Source organism: Glycine soja, chromosome 4, assembly GCF_004193775.1.
Source record: "Glycine soja cultivar W05 chromosome 4, ASM419377v2, whole genome shotgun sequence".
NCBI classification, from domain to species: domain Eukaryota; kingdom Viridiplantae; phylum Streptophyta; class Magnoliopsida; order Fabales; family Fabaceae; genus Glycine; species Glycine soja.
Window position 1 is genome coordinate 47,705,811 of NC_041005.1, and position 20,779 is coordinate 47,726,589.

General features: G+C 33.9%; 2 protein-coding genes and 1 pseudogene across 6 annotated transcripts; 1 reads left to right on the forward strand and 2 right to left on the reverse strand.

Moving 5' to 3' along the window:
• LOC114410058 lies at positions 1-2,753 on the forward strand. Of its 5 annotated transcripts, none has more exons than XM_028373809.1 (4): positions 2-151; positions 248-304; positions 854-1,527; positions 2,351-2,753. In XM_028373809.1, exons 3-4 carry the CDS (start codon positions 904-906, stop codon positions 2,558-2,560), a joined length of 834 nt encoding a protein of 277 aa, XP_028229610.1. In that variant the 5' UTR covers positions 2-151; positions 248-304; positions 854-903; the 3' UTR covers positions 2,561-2,753. The 5 variants fall into 5 exon arrangements, with proteins under 5 accessions (XP_028229608.1, XP_028229610.1, XP_028229607.1 ...); XM_028373806.1 differs by having other exon boundaries at positions 248-274; positions 2,351-2,672; XM_028373807.1 differs by lacking the exon at positions 248-304 and having other exon boundaries at positions 1-151; positions 2,351-2,672.
• Positions 2,754-2,884: 131 nt separating this feature from the next.
• On the reverse strand, positions 2,885-3,751 carry LOC114410059 (annotated as a pseudogene).
• Positions 3,752-8,583: 4,832 nt separating this feature from the next.
• LOC114410060 (probable glucan 1,3-alpha-glucosidase) lies at positions 8,584-14,404 on the reverse strand. The gene is made up of 6 exons (XM_028373810.1): positions 12,713-14,404; positions 11,502-11,775; positions 11,206-11,341; positions 10,477-10,687; positions 10,134-10,340; positions 8,584-9,291 (listed from the first exon to the last, which is right to left on the reverse strand). Exons 1-6 carry the CDS (start codon positions 14,258-14,260, stop codon positions 8,923-8,925), a joined length of 2,745 nt encoding a protein of 914 aa, XP_028229611.1. The 5' UTR covers positions 14,261-14,404; the 3' UTR covers positions 8,584-8,922.
• Positions 14,405-20,779: the final 6,375 nt, after the last annotated feature.

The window sequence follows — 20,779 nt, forward strand, 5'->3', positions numbered from 1 at the left end:
GGCAGTGCATGGTTCTTTTATGTCTTGTGCACCAATTTGGGATCATTCACTCATCAACACATATCGATATCTTTTGCTTCGTCTCTTTCATCGCCTACGCTTCATTTGAATCAACACTCCTTCCTCTTCCTCTTTCTCGTCCATTTTAGTTGTAAGACTAAGATCTCATCTTATTAGATTCAATTTGTCTCTTCATTTTATCTTTTCTTTGCCCCCACTAACTTAATTTTCTCTGTATTGCCAACAGCAATCTTTGAATTCTCCTCCTTATCAAGTCTTCCTCATCTTCCCCACCTTTTTGAAAGTGGGTATATATGTCCAGTTAATTAGCTTTAAATTGTATCGACTTTATTTAGCAACCACCTTAATTTTCATATAGCTTGATAGAAATTCAATTTGTGGTAAATTTATTATAGTCCCTCAAATGCATGCATTTTATCAGTAGGACAAAAATATAGTTCTACAAGTGTTGTTTATTTTGTTCTTGAATCAAATTAAAGTTTCACCTAGATAATCTGCCTGTCTACTGTTAGAGTTTTGTCTCGATGATAAGTTTAATAAAAAAAATTGTATTAAAGAATGGTGGAGCTTATAAAGTATCGATGAAATTCTAAGTCTAATCAGAGAAGAGCACAAACAACATTTTAGGAACTATATAGTGAGTATAGGTTGAACGAGAATACATTCTCATGCAAGAAAAGTAAACAATTCAGAGTTTTTGACTCATCTGCTCTTTGGAACTCTAATCAAACACACACATACAAGTTTTGTCATGTCTTTTGCTATTATTGATGTTAGTTGTGTGTTGTGACTCAGATGTTTATGCAACATGCTTGTTTAATTTTGTTGGCAGTTTTGGTGTCTAAGAACATAACCTAAAAGCTCAAGGTGAGTGAAAAGAAGATGTCAGGTGTGTCTCTAGCAGTGTCTCATCCACCGGCATCAGTGGGAGAACAAAACGTGCCTCAAGCAGGCACAAAGCCTAAACCGCGAACAGAACAGGCACCAATTGGTGGCATGATGGGTTCACTTCGCGTGATAGAGCTTCAGCTTGTCGCTTTCATCTTGGTGTTCTCAGCAAGTGGCCTTGTCCCACTCCTTGACCTAGTGTTCCCTGCATTTGCCTCTGCATACATCTTGGCACTCTCGCTATTCGCATTTCCATCGTCATCTTCTTCTTCAACGCGTTCGTTACACGACTCGGGGACTGAGATCTTCAAAGGGGGCAGATTGTTCCGAATGTATGTCGTTGTTGGGATCACTGTGGGACTCTTCTTGCCGCTGGCTTACGTGCTTGGAGGGTTTGCAAGAGGGGATGAGCATGCTGTTCGTTCTGCCACCCCGCACTTGTTCTTGCTGTCGTTTCAGATACTTACTGAGAACATCATCGGTGGGTTGTCTATGTTTTCCCCACCGGTGAGGGCGTTGGTGCCGATGATCTATACAGTGCGGAGGATCTTTGTGGATATTGATTGGATTCATGATGTCTGGCTCAACAAGACTCTGCCTGTCAATGCCACATTTCAGGTAATTTTCTAGCAACAAATGATAACAAACTTAGCCCTTATAACTCAGGCTGATTTAAAAGGAAAAATAGTGGTATAACATGTGATTAATTGACATCTAGAGAGAGAGGAGAGATTATCATAGGTATAACATGTGGAGGTGTCCATATATCACCACCACTCTCATTAAAATTGTAAAGAGATGAAGTATGAGTTTGATCATAAATGGTTTTTTTTAGAAATACTTTTTAGGTGGTCATTATGAAATCAGTAAACTTACCCTACATACTCATATATGATTGAATTTTTAACTTAGTGGATTTTAATTAAAAGAGGATCCTCTTAAATTAAATTCATGAAATATATGCACAACATTTCATCCTTGTATCATTCACTTTCTATTTGGGTTCCACTAAACATAAACAATGTAGATACAATAATATTTTAGGTTTGGAGGGCATAGGATCATTAGGGGTGGGAGAGACAACCTAGTTGGGATTGTTGCCCCTATTGTGATGCTTCTCCTTTCCTTTTTTTTGCTTAAAAAAAAAAAAACTAAACAATGTAGGACGTCCACTTGTGAAAGGGATTTTAGGGATGAAGTCAATGGTTAATGAAATCAATCGTCGGATGAAATTCATTTCGATCATTTGGATTCAACTAAACAATGCAGTTCCACCTAGTATTTGATGAGTTTTATTTATTAATTATTTAGTCAGACTCACTTCAATTTTATCTGATCCAATAGTGAAGAGTTGTGTATATCAGAATTGAGACCCATAGATATTTACTTCAAATTCAACCTATGACTAATGAATGAATTGGTAATGTTGCAATGCATGCAGGACCTGGCATGGTATTGGTTCGGGAAGGGTCTGGCAGTGGCAAATCTGGCTTATTTCTCCATCAATCTGTTTGGGTTCTTGATACCCAGGTTCCTTCCAAGAGCTTTTGAGAGGTATTTCCAAGACAAGGGAGAGATCTATGCTAAGTCTGCAGAGGATAAAAGACCTGTGGTTGTCAACAAAACTCAATTATCAGAAAAGAAAGATTAATTACAGAGCTATAACCAATGTGACTTCACTTACAATTTGAAACACTTTCAGCATTCTTTTTTTCTTTTCTTAGAAAATGGTAATGAATGTGTATGATGATGGCTCTCCGTTACATTATGAAACTACATATGGTTTTTGGATTAGTTTTATGTGTCATACAGGTTAATTTAAAATTTGGAGATTTCTTCGACTCTTCTCCCCTTTGTTCAATATTAACAATAACCATCTTTTATAGGATAAAAAAAATTCAGTGCCAGCTGCATCCATTTTAGAATATTTTCATGTGCAACTCTTTATTTCTCATGTCATTGATTATGTCGCTCAAGAAGAAGATGAAGAAAGCAGAGTAGATTGATAATTACACAAAGTCAGAAGCTAGTTCATTGTAAGAACAACAAAAGGATAGGGCTTTTTTTTTTTATATAGAGAGAGCACTAAATACATAATTTGACCAACCAATATATCTCTAGAGATGAACATCCAACAAAGATAACTCAATGAATAATCTTAAAATCACTACCATGGAGAAAGGAGAGGGAGGGAGAAAAAAAGAAAAACTAAAACAAACCATCTGCTGAAGAGTAATTAACAAAGCGTCTAATTTTAGATTTAGCATTCATGGTAGTTTCAGATATACTAGCAGACTCGTCCTCTTCTCTAGCCAGTTTCTCCTTGCTAGCAATCTCTTTACAACTTATTTTATCACATATTAATCGAAACTTTGCTTCCACTGCTTTCTTTTCTGCTTCACATTCTTTCTATTCTCTTTTGGCAGTTTCAATGACCTTTCTGTTGTTATCTTTTTCCTCTTTTAGAATGCCAGATTGTCCGAGAATTTGCCTTGCCTCGAGTATCTCTTCCAGTCTCAGGAAAAGCCACTCAGTGTTCACTTTCATATTTTTTATTTCATTTGCAACACCAATCATGTTACGCAGCTCATCTTCTGTGATCTTATCGAGACCTTTGTCTTGCAATTCTAAGATGATGCCACATAGAGTCCTTAAAAACATCTCATATCACCTCTGAGAATACTGACCGGAGTAACGTTGTGAATACCATGGAATCCTTAAAAACATCTCCATGCTTGCTGAGAATTTTTCTTAACATGGGGATGAATTCTGGCTTCACTTGGTATCCTTCAATCGTGTCCATTTGTCATTTGTCCAACAAAATTAACCACCCCATCACCTTCTGTTGGGAACCAAGAATTCCCCATAGTCCTAAATCCTTCATTTTCCCACAGATTAACCATTTCAGTAAGGTTCAGGCGGAAACGTCAGGATTTTTGGGAATAAATATGTATGCGCATAATTTAATTATGTTATTAATTTTAGTAAAAAGTTATTTTTTATTTTATTATCATATTTATTGTTTTATTAAATTGTTAATTTGACAAGTTTTTTATTAAAATTTTGTTATCATCATAGAGATTATGATAATGAGGAAAAAGTCTTTTATAACTTTAATATAAATTATTCTTTATCGTAAGATTATTGTGAATAAGACATCAATAATTCTGATATATCAATATATATGTAATGATCTTTATTGGATAAAAATTAATAAATCTCATTTATTAAATTGCATATATAGATGATGTATTTGTCAATGTCATCGTTGAACTAACTTAAGTAAAAATTCTTAGTAGTTAATATAACATTGATATGTCAATAAGAATTTAAATATAATAGTTTATTTTAACATGAGATTATCATAGTAGTTAACAAGTTATTTGTTATACTTTAATTTTGGGCAACTAATTCCTTGGGGTACTAGTTGAATGAATATTGAATATAATTAAAACGTGTAGAATTAATGATTAATTAAGAAGAAATCAATCAACTCTAGGTAATGTGTTTGAGCTCTATGAGAGAATTAAGACCTTAGTTAGGACAATTGAATGAAAGAAGAAAAAAGTTTCAAGTCATTCATTGATTAAATGTGTTACTTATTGGAGTTTGACAATAATATTATACTCTAGAGTTAACCTTGAGCTATAAATGATCAAAGAAAATATTCTATTAGTTCTTGAAGGTAAAAGATGTTACTATCAAGACAAGGAGTGTTACTAGACACCTATGTTGAAGTTAAAAGATGTTACTATCCAGACTTTAAAGAGTGATCAATTTACTACCGGTTTAGTATTGAACTTACGGGTCACACACAAACGAGTGTTTCAATCTTTGCAAAAGAAAATAATGTATTTGATAATTAAATTAGAAAATTTAATTTAATCAAATAAATATTTTAGTGAAATATTATTATATTTTTTTTACTAGCAATAAGGATCTAATTAAGATAAAAAAGAGAGTATTATTTTATAAATGGGAAAGTTGTTCATAAAATAAGAATAATATTTTATTGTTATACATCAAGATCAGATCATATGATTAATTATCGTAATTAATAATGTGATTAATTGTGAATTATTTTTGTCTTATGAGAGGAAGCTTCTTAAAATAAAAGATATGAGATAATTTTTATTTTTATAAAGATAAAGAGATATGAAATTATTTTAAATAAAATCTTTTTTTTTTATTGTTTGTAGAAATGCTCAAATTCATATCTATCTAACATTATAAAGAAAAGTACCTATTTGAGGTAAAATGTATCACACATAGACAAGAAAAGTACATCCATGTACACAATCTTATTTGCTCTATTTATTATTATTGTATATTTTTTAATGCAACTTTTGTGTAACTATCAAAGGATGCATATCCTACGAAACACAAACACCTCTCTTATTTGAAATGTAATTGTGTGAGATACATTTTCGATACTAACACACTCTCACACTTGTTGGACACTTCTCATTAAGTTTTGGTTTAAAAATTAATTTTTATTGACTTGAACACTTAAGTCATCACCTTTACACAACTAATACACTTTAAAAAAATATAAAAAATTAGTTAAAAAAGATTAATATACCATCAATTAATATTTTATTATATGTTACTCATATTTATTTAATTAAAATCTGTTTGTTTTGTTTGTGGGTATGGGGTGTCTCCATGTACTATATTTTAGACATTATCCATGCTTCATAATACATGACCAACCATTGAATTAGCCTTGCTCTTGTTCTTGTCTACTCTTCCCTAGAGTTACGGCTCAAGAGGGATATGTTCTGCTTCAAATCCGTTGTGCCCTTCCATTTGACTCGACTGATCACTTCCTCCATTTCAGCTACATCAACTGAGCAGTTCTGAGAAACAAAAGCAACAGAATGTCCAACCTTTTCAGCCTCTTCGTGTCATTAACTTTATAGATGTGGAAACTGAACTAAATATTTCTGTATTTTCTGCGCAACAATGATTATTAACATTGCCTCAACTCTCACGATGACTATAATGGTTTTCCTTAAACATCAAAATGTGCAGCTTTGCTACAGTTACCATAACTTACGAGTAGTTGCAGTTGGCAAGGAATAGGGGCAGGTCTAAGGAAAAAATTTCTTGAACCAGTAAAATAAGGGAATGATAAGCAATCTTGAACCTACTGAGAAGATTTTGCATTGTTATAAACAACCATAATAGTTGAATTGAAAGCTAGTACACTAGTAAATGAATAAATTTTCAGTTTTATACTTTCTACGTTATGTGAGTTTCGGGGACTTCTTTTTTCCTTTTCAACTTTCCAAAGAGTGCCAAAAGAGTGGTTGACACATATCAGCGTTTGATTGATGAGAGCAAGTGAGGAAAAAGAAATGTGCATTAACTTCAGTATAATGTCAAAAATAACATATAAATAAAAAAAACTCTAATGGCCAACAAATATAATAGAATAAGAGTAGGAGCTTGTGCCACAGGCTAGTAAATCAGGAAAAGTTGTAGGGACATTAAGAATCATACAAGTCATGCAGCTACTAATCAAACTAGTAATTGATCCTCAACTCTATATAACCGAGAAGATCAAGGAAATGACATTAAAAATATTTTCCATGTGTGGTGGAGCAAAAATCAACCTCCACCCCTACAAAGGATCTTAAAGTATTTCAGAATATTTACTTAGAAACACATCAAAAAATATCAGAGAGAGAATTAAGTTTTAATAATGGGTTCTCCATAATCTTGTACCTAATTATGTGAGATACATGGGTAAAAATGGAAGTAGAGATTATGATTCTGCTTCCAAGTTCATGTTTTTACCATACAAAAATGCTTCTATGCATAACCACAACATTTGGAAACAAGGTGGATAGCATGCCTTACCCGATTGTTTGGTGAACAAGTGTGAGAAAAATCCATCACCTGAACTTGCTTCCCCTTCTTTTTTGTTGTTCTTTGTTTGTGCATATTGAATGTCAATGTTCTTGTTCTTGCCAAACTTCTAAGTAATGCAGAGTTGCGGAATTCAACTGGTCTTGTTTAAACTGCGGAACTCAAAGCAAAATCAAGTGAAACACTAAATTTTATTTTCGAACTGTGAGAGTGTGAGTGGGAACATAATAATTCACATTTTTTTAACCAAAAATGTTAGTCACACTTTTCTGAAGGTATACCCAAAAATGAAAAAAAAAAAATCAACTGAAAAATGGGGTTTGGTGACACTTTTGTACGTACAGACAGTGGAAAAAAGTAAGAAAAATAATGCATTATGCATGAACACTTTTTTGTGTTATTAGATAAAAAAAAATTATCAACAAATCTTAATTGTTAGTTGTATTAATTTTCTGTATGATTTTTTTTTTCAACCACCAAATCAATCTTATAATTTATTGTGTTATTGGATGGTAGTATTTAGAGAAAAATAGGTATAAAAGAAGAAAAAAAATTATAATGGTTTGATGTCTACTAATAGTTACTCTAAAATGATGAACTCGTTATTTATTCTCTCAATTTGTATTGTACTGTTTTCTTCCATTTTGTTTGGTAAATTGTTTTTCTTTTCATGCCTTGGGAATAAGTCCGTGTTTTATCCTGGAGTACACGGCCACACAATGGGTTAAATTTGAGATGGTTGAATTTGAGTTGCCTTGCAACTCAACCAATGCACTCCTATGGTATTTAATTGAGACAATATGCAGTATAACTTAATTTGTGCAGCTTGAGGAATTAACGGTGTTTGAGAAGGATTTGACTAGGCTATAATTCACCTTGGATTCGGATCTATCAATATCATGGATAAAACCCACATTTATTCTCTTGTCATTTGAATAAATTTGGATTAATCATCAAATTTCGTTAACCCATTTATACTTTGGGTTAGTTAGACCACCCCATATTTAATAGAAGATCAAAATCACGTAATTGTGATCTCTAAAAGATTAAAAATACAATTTGCGTTCTATATTTTTTTTGTTTTACATCAGAGCAGGTTTCAAAGATAATACCTGAATGCGTGAATTTATCAATTATTACTATCATTTTCATCAAAATGTTATATTTCTACGTATCATTTTTTTTTATTGAAATTTAAGCTTTATATTCATTTTAATGTGAACTTTTTTGAGTTCAAAATAAATAGAATAATTTTCCTTACAACTTTTTAAAATAGTAACAAGATGTATTAAATACTCTACAGCAATATATTTCAAATTACTTAATGTTACTAATCAATTAATTACATATAATATATTGAACTTTATATTCTAACAATTTTTTATACAGTATCATCTAATAATTTAAGTTAAAAATTTATGGAAAGAAATCAACTTATTTCAAGAATAACTCTTATAATTACTCTTCATTCTAAACATTTATTTTCTTAAAATCTAATAATTATAACAAATAACCAATTTTATTCATTAAATTTTAAGAAAATAAATTATTAAGATAAAAATAATTCCTTTAAAATTATAATATGAGTAAGTTAATCCCACTCTATATTTATATATATAATGTGTGCGTGAAGAAATCGAAAGCACCCATTTATCTTTATCTAACTGTACATTTGCTGATGACCCAATAAAAATTATCCAAATTCATCCGTTTGCACAGTCCTGTTGGCTTTATGCACATACTCACGCAACTTAGGTGAATTTGTTTGATATTAAAAAAAATCATAAATTATTAATTTGATTTTGCAGCCTATATAAACTAACGACTAAGTTATTGCATTCATCACAAGCTTTTCCCAAGACAGACCATTCCAGACGATACAAATTTATCCTTATCAAAATAGTAGACAACAATGGAATCACAACTTCCAAATGTTAAATCTTTCCAGTCAACGAGTCCTACATTAAATAAGCCGCTCAAACTGAGTTGGTGCAAATGCATTCTTCAAAATTAATGATTTTCTTTCTTCTTACCCCAACGTTGCAGCTGAACTTCATATCAACTCAACTACAGAAACAAAATCTCGTTGTGCACTAGCAGTAACTTTGAACATTAAACTCCTCCCTCGAACCGGAAATGTTATATAACTGTTATAGTCCAATCTTCTGCAACACGAACATTAGGTCTACGTATGGTTGTAACAGCTGGTGCACGAGCCCTTAGAACCCAAAGGGGGCCAAGTTCAATATCAACCTTTTGATTTGATGGCTCAATGAGTGCATTTTTTGAGCTAGGAGCATGTCCCAGCAGGATAATCCTCTCAATGAAAGCATCTGATGGATAACGCCCCTTGCTACTGGAAGCAGGTGCCAGGTCTATAGAAGTAAGTTTCCCATTCGAGAAAATAAATCGTCTATGGATATAGCCCCCTTGCAGAAAATTAAAGCTGCTGCCATCATCTATGTAGAGTTCACCCTCAGCTGCTTGGGAACTATTCAGAGCTACAACCTGTCAAAAAGAAAGGCATAACAATTATCATGAAGTAGTTGTCTACTTTCCATTACTGTCAATAGTTACAAAGGCACAGCCATGACACATTTCCCAACACAATGTCTCAATCTTACTAGCTCCCATTTTTTGGTTGGAATGCAAACAAATCAGGTTACTCAAATAGTCAATACCCATGTGCTTATGATAAACTCCTGAGGTATAACCCATGAAAGTGGACAAATGAGATTAGATTTATTCTTGAATGGATTTATACGCATGCATACATGCAGTTTATTCTTGCAATGTATAAAGTCATTCAGTTTTTTGGTGGTACTACACACATCCTCATAGAATAAAATAGACAAAAGGCACAATTGCACACATACCCATTCAACATTTTAGTTCAAAACCATAGATAGGTGGGGAACACAAATATTAAAAAAATGCAATATATTTGCTCAACAAGTGCTTCAGTGTTCAAAGAGGGCCTGCATATGGCCTGATTCCAAGCAGCATGAGTGGCTAACTTGCATAAATTTTATTATAATATATTATATATGTTTTTTTTTTTGCTCAGCAAAATTAAATGTATATATATATATATATATATAAAGAGTACCAAAGGTACCAAACTACATAATGAGATTAGGTGCACAACTGGTTCCCAATGCTAGCCTAACATATAGGGAACCATCTGAACCTAATATATTATATATGTATGACTGCAAAGGGCTTGAATACAAAGACAATAGTCTAAGACCTAGTAAAATAACAGAAAAGGCAAGAAATATGTTCCATGAGACACATCTGGCACTCAATCATATGCACAAGAATTGCAGCAAATCAACATGAACACATACCAGAGTGTAGGGATCATTTGCCATCTGAGTGGAACTTCGCCGAAACCGGTCTTTCCTTGCAATAATGGTTCCAGCTCTCTGGAAAGCAGGAATGCTCTCCTCTGTAACCTCCAACTTGTGTGTCACCCCTCCCTTGTACACAGCTCCAGTTCTTAGGTCATACCAGGATTGTTTTCCAGGCAAATAGACTGATGCATGCTTAGCTCGCTGCGAGCAACAAAGCATTATAAAAACTTTAGTTAAGGACCACAAAAAGAAGGATATGGTTTTGCAGAAGGAAAACATATAGGATATGGTTTTGCAGAAGGAAAACATATACGTATATGGAAACTGATTAAAACACCTCTGTATAGATCCCTTGAACTAAAATACTGCTCCCAACCATGAAAGTTTCGTCATTGCTAAAAGTAGCTTCATCAGATGGGAATTCCATCCACAATGGACGGACCACAGGAACACCTGTAGTGTTAGCCTCCCTGAATAATGTGTAGAAATACGGGAGAAGTGCATAACGAACATGTATTGCATCCTTAATCAATTCTGTATTTCGTTCTCTGAAATTTCAAAAAGACAATCAATTTACGATGTTGACAAATCCTATGGTAGTCAAGACATGCAATAGATACTTTTAGTGTATATGCATCAAATTCATTTTTTATAAATTCAATCAGTATTGCCACTTAGTAACCCCATGCATGTGAGGGAGATGTCACATGGAGTTATTGTCAATTTCAGTGATCAAGTGTCTGTGTGATACGAATTTGCAGTAGTAATATAATATATAATATAGATATAGAATTTAGCTCCACTTCATTTACATCTAAGATTTACATAGTATTTCTGTGGAAAGGTTCATCCCTTGATACAGACTAGCCTGATTTAATATACATCATCCTCTTGAAAAATGTTTCACTGTCTTTTTAGAGGCAATCAGCTCTTAAACAAAGAAAAGAGCGGTAAAAGAATTACTGTTCAATTGTTGGTGAGCAGGTATAATATGAAAGGAGTACCCAAAAAACCTGTGATATTTTAACTTTGGGACAAAGAAATTCTAAAGTAAAAGCAGTCCTACCCAAACAACCATGGTTCTCGTCTTTTTGTGTCGTGATGGGCGTGGGCCCTAAAGAAAGGATAGTAAGCTCCTAGCTGATACCACCGAACCAATAACTCAGGTTCAGGATTCCCAAAAAATCCACCAATATCAGCACCTGCATTATGTACAAGATAAGAATAAGATCATATGAACAAAGGGGGGCAGGGCAGGGGGGGTTTGCCTAACTTGTGCAAATAAGTATATTGATTGACTATGAATATGCGAAGAAAAGAATAATGAAATAATAAATACATATTGAGAAGGACAATACCCACCAGAGAATGACATCCCAGTAAGACCAAGGGTCAAAACCATTGGGATAGAAACTCTTAGGTGATCCCAATCAGCAGTGTTATCCCCAGTCCAAACTGCTCCATACCTTTGACTTCCAGCAAATAATGCTCTTGATAAAACAAATGGCCTGTCATTCCCCTCACCACGCTTCAGTAGCCCATTAGCGGTCGCCATGTGGAAGTAATATCCATAGGCATTGTGCAACTCCCGATGTTCCACACCTCCATAGTGTGTAACATCTCTAGGCATTGTCACCTGGATACAATGCATGCAAACATATCTTCAGTTTCCCTATCTTCAGGTGGGCATTAGAAGTATAAGAAAAACTTAAGGGGGGTGTTACAAAAGCACACTAAACATGTGGATCACATGAAATCCATGGATCCTGACTCTGCTTCTCAAGTGGCATAAGATTTTTTAATCAAAAGCATATAAAATAGACATCACGATACTATTAATCAATGTTGGTTTGACTTCACAAGGACTTAGTCAAATTTTTTAATCTTCCTCATATTATGAGATCATACATTGGTAGAATCTTCCCTTAGTTGAGGAAGTTCTATTTTTATTCATCATACTCTCATCCTCCTCCTTCTCCTTATGCGCACTTTTATACAACAAGCAAGCTATCATTGTGGTGCCACAACCAGTAAACGATATGAATGATGATGGTGGTGTGACCGATAAATTGGATGATCATGGCATTGATATCTACTAATCTAGATATATGTATTTTTATCATGTGTTGGGATTTATGTGTTAAGAGGTAACATTTGTTTAAGAGTTAACCCTAAATTATGAGGCCATTGATGATTAGAAGTCAATATTGTGCTGAATTATTACAAATCTTACATTCATTTTAGAGCTCATAAGATGTTAATGTACATCATTCATGATTATTCTTAGAATGTGAATTTGGGTCTAACTCAACCCTAGAAAATCAGCTTATAAGGTGAGGGTTGTCCCCCACTTGTATACACTACTATGGCCTTATCACTATTCGAAGTGAGATCTCCAACAATTATCATGAAAATGGATGGTGATATTGAGTTTCTTCCCTAAAGCACACAACTTGTGTTCTGTTTCTGAAGAGCCTCAAAAACATTGAAAAGGCACATTCCAACTTCCAAATCACAATAAAAACAAGGAAACTAAAAGAAATAGAAACCAATCCATAAAAAAATAGGCATACCTCAGGCCCATTGAAGACAGAAGGTTCATTCATGTCATTCCATATGTAAAGAGAAGGCGTGGAACCCTCATAACTCTGGTAAGAGAACTTATCAGCCCACCAGGACCTAATTTCCGGGTTCAAAGTATCCGGATATGATGACGAACCCGGCCAGCACCAGCCATCAAAGTCATTCCCACTGGCATCCTTAACATAATACCCCTTCTGGGAGGCCTCCTTGTGCAAATGAAAATTCTCGTCCCGCTTAATGTGAGGATCCACAATGGTCACCATGTGCCTCCCTTTAGAAGCCAACTTCCTCTGCATCTCCTCAGGGTGGGGGAAAAGAGCCCTATCCCAAGTAAAATACCTCTTCCCATCAGTGTGCTCAATGTCAAGCCACAACACATCATAAGGAATATCCAACTCATCAAACTTGGAATCCACATGCTCAACATCCTCCTCATCGCGATAATTCCACCGGCACTGGTGGTACGCAATCGAAAACAGCTGCGGCATCGCCGGAGTTCCCGTCACCGCCGTGTACTGTCTCAGCACATCCTTAGGGTTCGGACCGATGAAAAAGAAAGCGTCCACAACACCAGCCTCGCTCATCCAAAACGTGTCGATTCGGTGCGAAGGGAGCGCTATGCCGGACTCGGCGTCCCAGCCAGGGGCAAGAACGTCAATCTGCATCTCGGCGGCGTTGAGCCAGAAAAACCCGGAACTTCCCCTGGCTTTCCCGTGAGAAACCATGAAGGGAATGGAACCGTAGAGGCCGAAAGGGGAATCGTGGATGTACTCGAAGACGTCGAGGTTGAAGAGGCGGTAGGGCTCAGATTCGTCGACGTTTGGGCCTCTGGTGGGCTTTAGGGCAAGACTTGCGGCACGTTCGGGGATGCCGTAAACGAAATCGGCGCCGTAGAAGGAAACGTCGAAGGAGATGGATTGGGGGCCGTAGGGTCTACGGTCGGTGTGGGATCGGAATTGTTCTTCCCAGTTATCGTCTTCGGATTTGTGTTTGAGCTGCTCGAAGTCGAAGAGGTCATGGGAGTTGAGGGAGATGACGCGGTCGCCGGACGAGTCGTCGCGGATGAAGAGTTCGAAGGGGTCGTGGCGGAGGACGGCGGAATGACCGTCGGAGAGGTAAACGGAGGAGGAGAGGCCGTTTTCTACGGAGGAGATTTTGGGGAGCCAGAGCTTGGTGGAGGGGAATTCGGAAACGATGACGTCGGGGACCTCGAAGCGTTTCTTGGGAGGGGAGAGGGAAGGGTCCTCATCGATCTTGAGGCGGAGGATGCCGCGTTGGTAGACGGAGAGGGTGAGGAGTAAGGGTTTGGTTTCGGATTGAGAATCATGTTTTGCGGTGAGTTTGGCGGTGAGGTCGCCGTGGGAGATGGTGACGTCGGTGGCGATGAGGGAGGAGGAGCCGGGGGCGCGGGATCGGGCGCGCTTGCAGAATGGTGTTTGGTGGCAGGTTCGGAACTCCTCTTTCTTCCATGAGAGGACGGAGTGAAGGTGGGAACAGAGGAGGAGGAGAAGGATCAAACGCAGCGTTTCGTTCCTCATCTTCTTCTCGCTGTGGAGAGTGAGTGAGAGTGGTTGCAGCTATGGTTATGGTTGGTTGATGCAGTTTTGTTCCCTCACGCTCGCTCGGTGATCGCTTCACTTTTTTGGTGTTTCTTTGGTTTTGGGCTTCTGTTCACTTTACACAAGAGTTAGGACCATAAACAATTGCAAGTTTCTTCATTTTTTTACGGTACAAGTCAAATTGTCAACTAAAATATATTTTTACTCCTTTCTTGTTTTAGATTATATTCAACTTTGCTCATTTACATTTTATAAAATATATTTTTACTCCTTTCTTGCTTTAGATTACATTCAAGTTTGCTCATTTACATTTTAAAAATTCATTTAGTTCTTTATTTTTTTTAAAAATGGTACTTTCAAAACAATAATTGTTTTTAATTTTGATTTTTTTTACTATGAGACATAAAACTTATTCAAAGATTCACTTACATAAAAATGTTAGACTCAATTAATGTTTGAATAATAATAAAAAATTCAAACTCCATGAAAATCACATCAAAAAATGAGTCTAATAAGCTCCATGTGACCTCAATAACCCCAAACAAATTTTGAAAGAAGAATAAAGTTGCTAACTTGAGCGTGTCCTTTTATTCATGCACCACTCTCCTGATAGGCATATGTGGGTTTTCTTGAAACAAATGTGCAACTTATTATGATAGGCATATCCACTGCTCAAAATTCCATTCTCTGGAATCGTAGTATATTGCCTCCTTTTACCGCCAAGAGGGGGACTAAGACAAGAAATCCTCCATCACCCTAGTTTGTTCTAGATGGAAAAATTGAGTAGCATGATCTCTTGTGCAGTTGATAATGGTGATTGATACCTATTTCGATAGTCGAATAAGGACCCAATTTATTTCACTTCTTCTTTGTGGCTGACGTGCTTCTTTTTGTCAAGACCACACAAACCACAGTGAATCAAGGAGCGCAGCTTCTTCCTCCTGCGTGTAAGACAACACAAACATAATCGAAGAGTCAAACTTAACCAAAAGGAATATCACTTTGAAAGAATAAAAATACTTACCACCAATGCATTAAATTCAGTCTCTTCATCTATAGCACTAGTGATAGCAGGATCCTCAAGCAGTTCCTGTTCACAAAAATTGAGACTAACAACCTCTTTGTGATCATGAAATCAGAATTTGCTCCCATATTTTTTTCACTTGCCCAAAGGTTGAAAGACTATGGAAGTTGTATTATAATTGGCTAAGTGTGTCTACAGTTTGTCCAAGTAACGCCATATCTCATCTATGGCAACATGGTCATTTCGTCGGCAACAAAGAGGCCAAGGAACGATGGTATGTGGTGTGGTGTGCAACTTTATGGTGCATTTGGAGGAAAAGGAATGAATGTATTTGTAATGAAGGGTCCTTTGTTGAGTCGGAAGTGACGGAAAAAGAGGAATTCATGGCGTGGACTTGGATGAAATGTTAGATCCAATCCTTCAAGTACCCTTTCACATTATGGTCTTCAAATCATGCGGCATGCTTAAGTTTGTGCGGAAATTTAATTGTTGAATGTTAAAGACCTAATGCTAAGTGATATGGAAGCTGGACATTTGCTCTTATGTTACGTGTTTTACGTGTGTTATGGGTGAGATTGTAGGAAGCAGTTATTGATGTTGGTGAAATATATGTAGCTGCAGTATTATATGCTTGGTGCTTGTTGACAGAGGATGGGCCATGGTGTCCTGTTTTGGCAGCTGGTATTTATGGGTTGATACAAGAACATTTTAATGCTGTTGGGGTTGACTCGGTAGCCAATGCTGGGTATCTATTTTTATTGTGAGGATGGTAAAAATAGTATATAACCTTTTAACCGTAATTTATTGTATAATCCTATTGTATAAGGGTTTAGGTACCCTTGTGCCTATATCAATATATATTGTACTAACATTGATATTAAACCTTATGATACACATTAGATAAACGATGAGTGTATTGTGCATCCCTACAAATAGGATACACCAGTGCAAAGAAAATAAGGACCGTTAGACTAAATGGACAGTTTGAGGCTGTTAGGAAGTTTTAATTGCTTGCGGAAACGAAATTGGCAAATTAACTGCAATACATGGGAGCTGAGAAAGGAAATAGTGATCAAATCCCTGTTCTGATCCCGAAGTGAAAGGTTAAATTAATTATTTATGGCTTTAGAACACTGGTTTTACATGCTAATCAGATAAATTATAGGAACCAATAATACTTCGATACTAAATTCACAGTAGTATTCTGATCAATTTCCAGTCAAGTCAACTATGTGTTTGATAAGAGAGGAAACGTCATGAGTAAATGCAGACGTGACTCAAAGACTTAAAAGAGGCATAAAACAAAGTTAAGGATGAAACTTTTTTATTTACTCATAAAATAGTTTATTAAAATTATAATTATTTTATTTAAAATTTATTTTCAAATATAATTTTAGAATAATTGATTTTTAGGTATATTAATACTAAAAATATTTTTAGGCCTTTTTTTGGGAGCCCAAAGCCTTTGCTTGGGTTGCTTGGGCCTTAAGCCGGCCGGGGTAAATGAAGTTTTGGCAATGTTCAAACAGAGGGAATAGTTATTTTAAGAAACATGATATGGAAGCTACCTTCACAGCAACAAAAAGAAGGGGATCGGATGATGTATATATCATGTAGTGTGCTTGTTCCTGCAGCAAATTGATATAAATAAGCATGCTCTAAATAATGCCCATATTTTTCTACATTGAGTCAGTAACAGGCAAGAGCCTAGAGGTTACTTTAGCATAATCTAAATTAGATGGCAAGAAATGTATCTTAACTATAAATACACAATATGAAAAAAAGTCAAACAATATTGAATTATTGATTCGTAGCAGAAAGGAGTTGAAAGCTAACATGAATTGGACCACACAACCATCCACTGGCATAAGGTGATTTTTAATTTCTTTCAGTTGTCAACGAGGCATTGGTAGTGAATGATTATTCCAGAAGAATAGGTACAAGCATACTTGAATACAAAAGAAATTTTTCTAACAAGAAGCATTATGATGAGGCTTTTACAAGCTAACACATTTGTGTGTTCACCTTCATAAGTTTGCTTACATTTAATATTCCATGTGATGTTAGTAAGACTCTAATTAAAAATGGAATACTTACTGCATACAAATTACAAAATTAATTTCAGAAAGCCATTCATTGTTCTGTGCATACTAGTGAAGGATAAAAAAAGTCTCCACAATCAAAATAATCATCCCAAATAGCTACAAAATCTCAAAACATCCAAACTCCAGAAAGGCAAACAATAACAGGGAAAATATGCTTCTGTTAAAAATAAACATTACAAAAGGAAACAAAAATACAACAACATATTTGTGCAATTGAAGGTATATTGAAGTGTGCAATTTCTACACCTTCGCCATCTGCGAAATGGGAAACATCATCCATTAATTTCATATATGCGATTCAAATGTTTGTGCAGCATATTATCACTTTAGCATTCCCTAATTATCATAAGTTGATCATAATCCCAAAATACTACGGTGAAGAGACAAAGTCAGGCAATAAATTGATAGTATATGCCTACATTACCCTTTTATTTAATCTATTTAATAAGATCAGAGATGACAATGGAGGGGGATGAAAAATGGAAGTTAAATATGTAAAGCGTGTATGGTCTCCATATCAAAATAGAAAATGCATAGTAAACCAATTGAAAGAATGAGTGTAGAAGACATGCCATAATTCTTATGGATGAAAAGGCATGTAAGGAAGATATATTTTTACCAAACAGAAATTCTTGACCCAACTTACAAGTGAAGATTGCGTAGGAGAGATAAACAAGTCATCTTTAAAATGTCAGTTTTGCAACCTACTACATACTTAGTTTTGATAAAACTAGATACACAGTTGTGAAAGTAGTGGGTAGATAAAATTAACATACTGCTAATATCTATGAGTCATGATTGTAAGAGAATTAAGGTAAATAATGTTTTTTTTTCTTAAATGTGTAATTCGCAGATAAATAAACTTCTGAAAGATGAAAATATAAAATTTAATCTTCGAAAGTGTAAAAAGTATGAAAAATAATGTTCGGCCGTTAATTTTCGTCTATTACCATTAGTAAAATAGCATACGTGACACAGAAGAATGAATTTGTCATTGTCAACGCGACAATACCGATTAGATTGGATAAAAATGTCAATAAAATATTAATTTTAAATGTAAATGTCATTAATCAAGCATGAAAAATAAGATCTTCTAATATTCTGAAAGATGAGTCGAGCTAAGAAAGAGAGAAATGAAATTTAAAATTATTAAATCTTTGATGATCCAAATTTACCAAGAAAGCTATACATCTTTTATAACTTCTCTAAAAATGTTAGCAATAAAGGATAACCAATAAATATGATAACAAGACGAAAGAAGTTTGAACAAGTTCATTACTCAACATCTTAATCGCAACTAAAAACATATCTCAAACATTAACATTATTAATTGTACAACAAGCTCATTATGAATGGATAGATCTCTAGCCAGTTGAATATTCAACTTAAGTCCCACAACTTAACCAAAAAAGTGTTACAAGAACCCAAGTTGGCATAAAATCTCTTAATAATTCATAAAAAAACTTAATTATTAATTTAATCCTCAAGATATTTTAAATAAGTTAATTTGATTTTTAAATTTTTAAAAGTTTTAATTTGAGCATTTAATTCTTAAAAATACATCAATTTAATCTCTTCCATGAAATGGACGCTTACACCGTTAGATGAAAATTGGTTTCATTTATAAAAATCGCGGTTAAAAAAAACTAACTATCCCAACAAAGATGGCATTTCAATCACTGGGAAAACAAATCCGTGTAATGTTTGAAAGTCGTTTTTTAGTGCGTACTATTGCCGTATGGGTGTATAACTCTTTCTTTATACATATCGTAACGAAGAAACAAGTTGTAGAGTCAGAACTCAGAAAGTGAAGCTGCATAGTTACTTGCACCCAATTTTCAAATGGCATTGGCATGGAAAGAGGGAAAGAACCGCAGAAGAAAAGAGAGACAGAAAACAAAAACCGCGAAAGCAGAGTCGGCAGCAATAGAACTCCATAAAGGAAGCGAAGAAGAAGAAAGAATATTATATTTTCCAGGGGAGAGAGGCACTCCTATCTCTTTGTCTATTTTAACTAAAAATACAAGTTAAAAAAAGTAACTAACAACATGAGTAATGGATAATTATTATAAGAAAAGTAATAAAAATTTAAAAACTAATAAAAATAAAATTATTTATGAAAATATTTACATCAAATAAAATTATTTTTCTTTATTAATAATATAGATATAGATACAACAATTTATAAATATTATTTTTTGTGTTTACTCATTTTTATCCGTCAATTGTTATATTGCAAAAAAAATTCCCTTTCTACCTTTGTTGTACATTTTATTTTACAACTTGTTATACAAATATCATTTTTTTCTTTTCTTTTCATGTATTTGAATTTGCCAAACAGGAAGGAAAAAGAGAAAAGAAGTCGGTGAATTTACAAAGACAAAAATATCAGTATTTATCTCTTCTATTTTTTTTTTAATTTCAAAGAAGTTAGACGGTAAACATATTTTAAGATAATTTTTAATTATAATTTTTATGTATTCTAAAAGCATTTAACAATGTATACTCATTTATTTTAGAATACGTTACAACACTGTGAATGTATTTTGCTAATCTATTAAAACTAAAAATAAGTTTGTGTAATCTAACAAATTCTATTATCTGTTTTTTAAAAAAGGTTAAATAGTAATTTTGCTTCCCTTTAATTTCTTATTTACAATTTTAGTTTGCTTAGGTGATTTCAATCATCAAATTTTTAAAAAATCATATTTTTGGTTAAATCCTTAATTTAGCATATTTTTTTATTTTATTTTGGTCTAATCAAATATTAGATTTAACATATTCATTTGATATCATAAAAAAAGTTAAATAAAAAATAATGTATGAAAAATTGTGACTTGATATAAAACTATAAATTTTAAGAACTAAAATTATGTCAAAAAATAAAAGAATTAAAATCACAGTTTAACTTTAAAAAAAGAAAATTTTATACATTGATAATGTAAAATTGTTTTGCATTATCAATATAATACATCATTGTTAAACTCTTTGAAAAAATATATTAGTTATGAAATTTTCTTTTAGGATTAGTTTGTTTAACGGATTATTTCTTTAATCAAATGAATATCTTTAAAAAAAAACATCACGAGAGTGAGAATGTTATTCCAGGTGTTTTAAAAAAGATATATATGACATATATATTCAACTTTTTCACACAGATGGGTAAATTTTTTTAAAAAAATTACAAGAATGCTAGATTTTAAAAATATTATAGTTATACATAAGTCATATGTTAAAACATTTATAATAATTTTAAAATTTACTCATATCCACGGTATTAAAAAAAAAAGTCATATTTAAAAGATAACTTACTCATATTCATAATATTTTTAAAATTTACTCATTCTATGATTTTTTTTAAAAAAATTA